Source organism: Neophocaena asiaeorientalis, unplaced genomic scaffold, assembly GCF_003031525.2.
Source record: "Neophocaena asiaeorientalis asiaeorientalis breed wild unplaced genomic scaffold, Neophocaena_asiaeorientalis_V1.1 scaffold30, whole genome shotgun sequence".
Classification (NCBI taxonomy): domain Eukaryota; kingdom Metazoa; phylum Chordata; class Mammalia; order Artiodactyla; family Phocoenidae; genus Neophocaena; species Neophocaena asiaeorientalis.
The window spans coordinates 11,726,254-11,735,472 of NW_020174923.1; the positions used below are offsets into that span (position 1 = coordinate 11,726,254).

Consider the following 9,219-nt stretch of genomic DNA (forward strand, 5'->3'; position numbering starts at 1 on the left):
AGTGTCACTTCTTGAGGCGGGTGCCTCACAGGCCCTGCACACACAGCAGGAAAGCACCGCGTGAAGTCTGGGGGAGAGACACCCTCCCCCAAAGCACCGGAGCCACGCTGGGGCTGCTGTCTGCCCCCAGGGACCCTTGGAAACAATGCACAGTGCTGGGCGCTGGGTGTGGCCCCGGCCAGAGGCACCAAGTTGTTGTTTTGGCCACCACAGGGCACCTGCAGGAACACCCCCTCCCCCACAGTCATTGTGCTTTGGTCACAGGGAGCACCTCCCACGGGTAACCCCAGCGGCTGCAGAGAAGCGAGGCCAAGGCACCCAGAGCGAGGCGGCTGGACAGGTGTGGACAGTGCTGGACAACAGGTCTGTGGGTGGGCGGGTGGTGCTGCCAAGAGGGGCAGCCCTGGGCTCTGGGCACCACGGTGGGAATGAGACAACCACCAAAACACACCCGCCCGAGGCTCAACCCAGAAGCCCTGTCTCTGCGGCCTCTGCAGGCCCCTAGAGCAACGACGCTCCTGCTCTGGAGTCTGGACCCCATGGCCGGGGCCCTGCTTCCGAGTGGAGGGATGTCCGTGATCCAGCCCCAACGTTCTGGGTGGGAGGCGGCCCAGCGGTGTCGAGGCTGAGCGCGGAGGCCGTGGCAGCTGCTGGAGGAAAGGAAGCAGTGATGCGGGAGGATGACAGGCCCCTGCCCAGCGGGGTCACGGACCGCCTCGCTACCCTGACACACCTGCTAAACGAGAGCTGCCTCTTCTGAGCACACACCACCCCCCCCCCCGGGGGCGCCAGGTGGCTATCCAGGGGGCCAGCTGCACTCACCCCAGACCTTCCCCAGCTGTAACCAGGCCCACAGTGCCGCCCAGGCCAGGAGCCAGGTTTTCTCCATAAAACCATGAAGGTACTGTGAGTTGTTAGAGGGGCCGGAAGCAGGGGCAGAGCCAGGGCAGGGTGGGGTTTACCTGGCATCACAGCAGGAGGAGGCTGGGGCTGCGGAGCTGCCTGTACACCTGCAGGAGCCTCTGGGCGGTGGCACAGGAGCTGGCTTCGTCCTCCGTGCACAGCCGGTCCCGCAGGGTCTGCACCTCCCGCAGCAGCGTCTACAGGAAGGAATGGGCGGCAACAGCTAGGGCCCCACCTTCCCACTGGGCACATCAGCGGGTCCCTCTGGGGGACACCCACCATGCGCAGATCCTACTCGGACTGTGGTAGGTGGTCCAGGAAAAACACTCATCTGTGACCTTAACGTGATGACCCCTCGGGACAGGAGGCGTGGCTGGGCTGAGGGAAGACCATGTCCCCAGGGGACAGGCGTGTCCTAGCCAATGTGGGACAGGTTGGAGGAGTGGCCATGCCCGCTCTGTCCCCACCTCACCCCTGCAGCAGGAGCCCAGACCCGACTCGGCTGTGAGGACTGGGAGCCCCTGCCAAGCTGGGCAACACCCCAGTCAGTGCCTGTGCGTGTCCCCAGAGGAGCCCAGGCTGGGGGAAGGTTCCGGGCATGGATCCCTGAAGGACCTCACCTCATGGTTGGCCTGGATCTGGTGGAGATACTGCAGGCGGAGGTCAGGCGGGCTGGAGCCCCGGGCAGCCTGCTCCATGACCAGCCTCTGGGGGGACACAAGGGGCACACGGCTGGAGAGGGTGCTTCTCCCGTGTGTCCCAACGTAGCGCCCGGGGCTCCTGGCACCTGTCCTCCAGCCCGCAGAGCCAGGTGGCCCTTCCCCCTCCCCGAACCATCCATCAGGCCTCCCTGCCTCGCCCCCAGTTAACCTTCACCTCGGGCGGCAGGGCACGCTAGCCCCACCCTGACGATCATTTACTTGGAAGTAACTTTCTTCTCGGGCCTTTCCCCTCACTACCCACCTCCTACCGCCACCCCTTCCCCATCCTTGGCCTCAGGCCTTGGCACCGCTGTTCCTATCTTGGCCCATGAAAGAGCTGCTTCACATCCTGCTTTCTGGAGGCAGCCTGGCCGGCTCTCAGGGCTGAACCCAAGCTTGCAGACGGACGCAGGAAGCAAGGCTCCCGCTGGCCTCCAGGGCAGAGCGCTGAGAAGAGACCCCGACACCGCAAGGGGCAGCAGGAGATGCTGCCAGTGGCAGAAGCTGCACACCTGACAAGGCCCCCCAGATTCCAAGCGGCCAGGTGAATGAACGCCAGTTGTCACGAGAACACTCCCATTCCACAAGCATAGTGTCAGCAGACGGAGGACAGAGGTCTGCAGCCCACAAGAAGATTCCCATCAAGGGAGTGTCCCCAGCGTTCCACTGGGGGCTGAAGCATGCCTCCCAAATTCACACTTGGAAGCCCCAGCTCCCAGCACCCCCGGTGATTGTGTTTGGAGAGAGGGTCTTCACAGATAAAGTTAAAACGAGGTCACGTGGGTTGGCTTTACTCCCATAGGACTGGTGTCCTTCTAAGAAAAGATCAGGACACAGATATGCAGAGGGATGACCATATGAGGACATAGGGAGGAGTCGGCCATCCACGAGCCCAGAAGAGAGGCCTCAGAAGGAACCACCCTGCGGACACCTGGATCCCTGTCTCCAAAGTGAACGCACTGTGTCCCATCTGCGGCACTTTGTTCCCGCAGCCCCAGGACACTAACTCCCCTTCTTGCTGGAAGTCTGGTCGGTATGCTCCTCCCCCGGCTTCTCACTAACTGTCCACCTCTCAACTGCTGCGCTCAGCGGATCTGGAGACAGCCCTGCTTGTTTCAGGCCCGGAAAGAGCAACACTGGGCGCCCCCTGGGGGAGAGAAATGCAGGCATGGGAGCTCTGCTCTAGGGACGGGGGACTCCTGAGCCCGGGAGTGAAGCCATGGATGTGCCACAGCAGGGCCGTCACAGTAGTGCCTGAGGGGGACCTCTGGTCATGGCTTGGCCCCCAGGCTCGCCTGGGTGCACTGGTAGGTCTAGAACAGCAGCCTCGGATCCCTGGCAGAGCTTGGACTGCAGGTTCTCCGACTCTTGGTGTCTGGGGTGGGGCCTGGGGACGTGCACCAAGTTCCCAGGTGAGGCTGACACAGAGTCCATGTTTAAGAAAAAGCGTGGGAATCAGTTGATAGCTGCCACCTCGGACCCCTCTGCGCAGCCGAGGCTGCACACACTCAGAACAGGCAGGAGATGGGCCACCTGACCCTGTGCCCAGCCTGCCAAGGGCACCAGCTGACAGGCTTCCCTCAGGAACACAAAGACCTCCCCTCAGATCCTGGGGTTGCAGCCCCAGTAGCCGTGCATGGCAGTGAAGCAGCAGGAAGGGCCCCTGGAGCTGTGTGTATGGGAGGGGCTGGCTGCCAACTCCCGCTTTCTTGGCGAAGACGTGGAGCGAAGACGTGGAGGCCCAGACGAGCAGACACCTGGTCCCAGGGCCCGAGCCTGGCTTCTCCATGCAAGTGTAGAAGAAACCTCACGCTGGTCTCCAGTGGACTGTCTCCCTTTAACCACGTGTGCTCACAGGCCACTGGGAGCTACTGCCAGGAGGGTGAGCAGCAAGTCCCCCACCCACCTCCCAACCGCCCACAGCTTACCTGCAACCCCGGGCAGGAAGCCACAGACCACCAGGGTCCTGTGTCCCCACCACCCCACAGAGACTTCCCAAACAAGCCCATGATGACCGACAGACCTGCAAACGCCCGACGATGGCGTGGTGTGCCCTGCACATGTTGGCCAGAGAGGAGCTCTCCACCTGGATCTCCATGGCCTGGATGGGCCCTGCTGGGCACAGGTCGGTCACAGCCACCTGCAACACACAAGGAACCTCACTGGCCGTCCACAGCCCTGACCTGCCCGAGGGCAGCGTGCCCGGCGGGAGTGTCCAAGCTGGCAGGGGCATGTGAAGCCTGGGCTTGCGCTCTACATCCCACTGTGGGCAAAGCTCAGGGGGCTCCCGGGGCTGGATCTCCACACTCAACATGAATTTTCACCTGAAGAACCAGCTAGCCAAGCAACAGTAAAGCTGCTCCTTTGGAATATCTGTCCAGGAAGACCCCTCTTCCCTCGGCATCCAGATCCGTGGCACTCACTCAAGCGCCTGCTGTGGCTGCACCGCCACGGACAGCCCACGCCCGGACCCACCCACGGCCCACACCGTGCATCCTGAGGCACGAGACAGCAGGGTCAGGGTTGCAGGTGTGAAAACAGGGAGGGGGCTGGGCAAGTGAGGTCAGCCCGGTGCCCTCCGGCCAAAGATGAAATCTGGCGAAGATGGGCGAGAGCCAGGACACAAGGCAAGACCCCAGGGGCCTAGGGACCTTAGGAAGGACACTGTCTCCGGCAGCTCTTCCTTCTGGAATCGTAGGACACACTGGGGCACCCACCCCTCTCCGCCACCTACAGAACCACCACCAGGCCCCAGGGACACCCGACCTTGACACTGCCTAGTCTTGGCCTGACCTGAAAAGGCTGTCTAGTGGGCAGCCTCCAACCACCATCCTCAGCAAGGTGTGCCCTGCCACACGGGATGCTCCGCCAGAGCCTCCAACGCTGTAGCACAAGGGTCTGCCGGACATGACCCCGAGGCTGCCAGGAGGGCCTCGGGAAGGAAGGTTTGTGCGAGGAATGGGGCTAGAGGACTGAGCTCCACCTTGGTGTCTCAGCGGCCCCTGCACATGGGGCATCTGTGATGGGACCCGGCACCCTGGTGGTCTAGGGGTTTAGTGGCCTGGAGTCTGGAGTCGCTTGTGCTGCCCCTGGGGGTACAAGTGAGCGACCCGCTCGGGCTGGCTGTGAACTCCAGCCGTACACAGGGCAGGGGCCACGCGTGCAGAGTGCTGGACAGGGCGGTACTCATGGAGACCTGGCTGGGAGCCGACGCTGCCCCTGGCCCCACGAAGGCCACCCCATCACAGCCCGCCTCTCGAACTCGGATGCGTCGGAATCTTCTGGAGGGTGGGCCCCAGAATCTGATTCCTCTCGAGCAACCCAGAGACCCTACTCAGAACTGCTGCTGTCGAGGCCGACTGCCCCACAGGCAGGACAGCTGACCCCTGCTTGCCTCGCGGACGATGAGGTGGACATCAGTGCCATCTGGGGCCACTCCCTGGACGGAGGACAGTGCTTGGGCCCTCACGATGTCCGCGACGGCATTCTCGGCAAGAAGCCACTGCAGGGTGGCAGAACACAGGGACACGCCTGGAGGAGAGAGGTGCGGCTGTGAGGCTGATCAGATCCTGGGAGAGGGAGGAAGGGTCCCAGGCCTCAGCGAAGCCAGCTGGTGCCACCAACCTGCGTGATTGTCCCCTAAGGCGGCCCTGAGCAACTCTGCCGACACCTTGATGGTGGCCACTGACGGGGGCAGGTACTTGGCCCGCAGGGACGCTGGTCCTGCAGGCTGGCTGACTGGCCCGCAGCAAGTTTCCAGGAAGGTGTGGATGGGGTCTCTGGCAGGGCTGAGTGGGCCCAGGGCCTGCGTGTGGGGTGCAGCCAGGCCGGGGAAGCGCAGGCCCTGCAGCATGTCCACCGTGTGCTCGCTCAGGGGCAGGCACACGCCGTCCTGCTCAGGCAGGACGTCAGGGGTGCATTCATTCGAAGAGGGGTCCTTGAAAGGGTCCGTGACGGCGAGGGCCCCACCCACGACCTCCCTGAGGCTGTAGAAGAGTGCGCAGGACACGGTCACGGGCAGGTCAAGCGCACCGTCCTCTCCCGGGCCCAGAGGCAGCGTCACCTCACGCTGACCGCCAGGGCCAAGCTGGTCCACAGGGATGGTGTAGGTGATGGCCGAGACAGCCGAGTCCAGGTCTAAGGCCCGGGAGCTGCGGAGCACCTGGACGCACAGGGCCCAGCCCCGGTCCAGGCTGAAGCCACTGCTGTTCTCCAGCAGGCAGGTAGCTGTCAGCACGTCCTGCAGCTGCAGGCGGCTCCAGGAGGTGCTGATGGTGCAGGAGATGGGCCTGGGACCCTCCCGGCTCGACAGCAGGGCGCAGCTCACGTTCATGGCTTCGTTGAGGCAGGTCAGGGCCTTGTCCCGCTGGTCAACCGCCTTCTTCAGAGAAGACACTCTGGAAACAGACATGGTTGCTGAGGGAGGGCCCAGACCTCGTTCTTCCTCGAGCATCAGGTGAAGAGCCCCCACCTCAGGGGCTCCTGTCCTGCCCATGCAATCGTCTGACCCAACCTCCTTCTCCAGCAGCAGACGATGGAGCTGGGGCAGCCTGTACTTGGCAGCCTGGCCTCGCCCACCGGGCTCTCGGAGCCTTCCCCCAACCCCCTTCAGGGCCACTGAGCCAGGGGTGCCCACGGTGGGGCTGGCCACCCCCACTGTGCTCCCCAACGTGTTCCAAGTTGGCTCCTTTGCTCCTCTGCGGTGCCACAGTGACATCCCAGAGGATGGCAGGCACCCTAGAAATGACCCTAAAACACAGGGGCTTGGCACCCACAGCTGGCCTTTAGTGCCGCCTTTGGCCAGGCAACACAACGTCTGGGGCTATCGCGGGGGTCAGAGGCAAAGTAACAGGCCTGTCCCGGACCAGTGCCACCACCCAGGACACTGCCTTCCGTGGACACCATGCCAGCCTCTGCCCGAGTCTCAGCCCACTGGTCACCTCTCAGAGACAGTGCCAATTCCAGACAGCAACTCCTTAATTTTTTGGCCAGCATTCGCCGAGGTCACTCTGGTGGGGTGAGGCGTCTCAGAGTGCGGGTCCAGGCTGCAGGTCATCAGCCGGCCTTTGGCAGACAGGGCCAGGAGCTCAGCACCCCCTGCAGGTGGACACACGTGGGGCCTGGTCAACAGGCAGGGAGAGGCATGCTGCTGGGAACATGCAGCAGTTCCCAGGACTCAGATAAGTGTTGGCAGAACACCTGTGCCCAGGTGAGGAAAAGAGGGTTCTGGAGACATCCCCGAAGAGCCTGGGGCATGTACTGGGCTGGGCATATGCTGTGAAGGGCCCTCCCTGGGACGGGGTGTCAGCACAGCAGAGGTGTCATCTTATACATGGACAGGACTAAAAGGTACCAGACAAGGGCCATCAAATCAGCTGGGTGCATCCCCCCTTCAACAGCCCCCCAACCCCTAGCAAAGCTGCTCTGAGATTTCCTAAGAGAAGGAGGTGCTACACAGGCCCCAGGCCTCCTCCACTGGCCAGTCGGCTCTCACTGGGGCCTTTCTGGAAGCCTGCCGCCTCTCCTCGACATCCTTCTGTCTCCTTTCCCACTCCTGGCCTACCAGGGAGTTCCCCGGGAAACAGGCTCCATCTCCTGTGACCTGCTGGTTCTGCAAGTCCAGAACCACTAGGCCCTGAGACCCGCCCAGAGGTGTGGCTCCCCCATTCCCTGCCACATGTGTCTCTCTTTCCCTGTGGGAGAGACAGCAGTCTTTTCACTTCAAAAGCATTTCTTTCGTATCGAGTATGGTCCACGGTAGGCCTTACAATGCATTCTTAGGCTATCTTAAGGGGAATATGCGCTAGGGGGAGGGGGGCTCTTATCCCTCCCCCTTAACATTGGGCAAACATGGCTGAAACCCCCTCCAGTTCTGTCTGGGGAGAACACACACATCAGAGCTTGGCGATGCCCCCTGCCTTTGGTGCACGGTGGACTCGTTGGAGGCCACACGGTAAGTAAGTGTCAAAAAAACCCATAAAGGTTTGACCTGAACCAATTTGAATTTCCATTGCACTACTGGCCATGGGAAGATGCTCTTGCCCAGGGTCACTCAGGTGCAGACCCTACCCAGGCAGAGTAGCACAGCCCCCGCCCCTAAACCCACACAGGACCCCAAGATAAGAAGCATCAACCATGAGGCTATGCCAGGGGAGGGTAGGCCTGCCCGGGCAGTTTTATGGAGAACAGGAATGAGGCAGGGAGAGGAGGACGGACAGTTCACAGGGAGGAGACATCAGAGAGGCTCCACCCACCCCATGGCTTTGGTTTTTAGCTTTCAGCCGTGGCTCGTACCTTCAGGCGCCCTAGATGACACAGAGAGGGTGACGACGCTGCAGACACTCAAGCTGGCTGGACACAGCAGAGAGGGCAGGCCTCCTGGGGCCCCGTCACGCTGCGTGAGGTCCCAGGGGGAGACCTCCTGAGCCAGGTCCACTACACAGAGGTCCGAGGGGGTGCTGTGGTACACACGGCCGCCCCTGCCGCGGGCTGCACAGAGCACAGGCCCCGGGAGGCTGTACTCCCGCAGCTCTGGCACCAGATGCCCTGCCTCGTCCCAGCTGGCCTTGATGGCCAGTGTCCGGCCATGGTGACCAAGTGCCACCAGGCAGTCACAGTACACGTCCTCCACATCCTCGGACAGCGGCTCTGTCCTCAAGGCTCCAATGAAGATGACAGGCTCTTCTAGGTGATGGAGGATCTTGACAAGGGCCTTCGGATCACCAGGGGCAGACCTGGAGGTGACCAGGGTCTTGAGGACCACACAGCAGAGCTGGCCATCGGGGAGACCGCAGAGGATCACGGGCGACTCCAGAAGGGAGGCATCGGATCCAAAGAGTAGCCCAAAGAGAGCCCCCTCCAGCGTGACGCCCCCAGAGCCCCACGGGTGGCCATGTGGGGCCCTGGAGCCTGGTGGTGACGCACAGCACAGCACTGGGAGGAAGCGGGGGACTGTGGGCTCCCCCAGGCTCCCAGCTGGGGGGGTGCAGGTGGACAACTCCACCTCGCCAATCTGGCCTCCGGGCCTAGGGTCCTCCCCTGGACACGGACACTCAAACAGCTGCACCTTCCACTGGGTGGGGCCCTGTGACAGGGTGATGAGCACGTCATCGAGCACGGTGAAGGCATGCAGTGTGGCACTGGGGAGCACACAGGTGTCTGGGTGCACGGGGATCACAGGGACAGGGAGCTCATCGACCTGCCCATCCTCACTGTCCTGGTCGTCCCTGTCATCCTTGTCATCCCGGCTCACAGACCTTTGAGAACACAGGCAAATGTCAGTTACAGTGCTCACAAGCTCCCTCCGTGACAGCCTGCCACTGACATGACGGGCCTGGGGTCTGTACAAGGAGCGATCTCAGTGACTTATAGCCGCCAGGGAGCAGCTGGCATGCCACAGTGCCTCCCACCTGCTCCACGGACTGCTTTGCTCCCCACGAGTCGCCCAGGGACACGTGCATAATAGGATGTACCAAGCCCTCCAGAAACGGGGTTTGGACAGAAAATTCTCATCAGTGCAGAACTGTCAGACCCCCAAGGCCTCAGCTGTGAATCACACCTGCTACCTTTTTATTTTCTAAACCAGTAGTGAATAGGTGCCCGAGTCTAGGCTCTA

General features: G+C 62.4%; 1 protein-coding gene across 3 annotated transcripts in view; it reads right to left on the reverse strand.

Annotated features, from left to right (window-relative positions):
• FAAP100 (FA core complex associated protein 100) overlaps positions 1-9,219 on the reverse strand; it is a 10,277-nt gene continuing 1,058 nt past the window's right edge. For 2 of the 3 annotated variants that reach the window (XM_024760508.1, XM_024760510.1), the window contains 8 exons: positions 7,899-8,860; positions 6,545-6,701; positions 5,229-6,001; positions 4,999-5,135; positions 3,628-3,744; positions 1,524-1,610; positions 963-1,100; positions 1-650 (listed from right to left, as the gene is read on the reverse strand). In XM_024760508.1, the coding sequence (XP_024616276.1) occupies positions 969-1,100; positions 1,524-1,610; positions 3,628-3,744; positions 4,999-5,135; positions 5,229-6,001; positions 6,545-6,701; positions 7,899-8,860 (2,365 nt within the window). In that variant the 3' untranslated portion in view covers positions 1-650; positions 963-968. The remainder of the gene's footprint in view (positions 651-962; positions 1,101-1,523; positions 1,611-3,627; positions 3,745-4,998; positions 5,136-5,228; positions 6,002-6,544; positions 6,702-7,898; positions 8,861-9,219) is intronic. The other variant, XM_024760509.1, reaches the window with a different exon arrangement.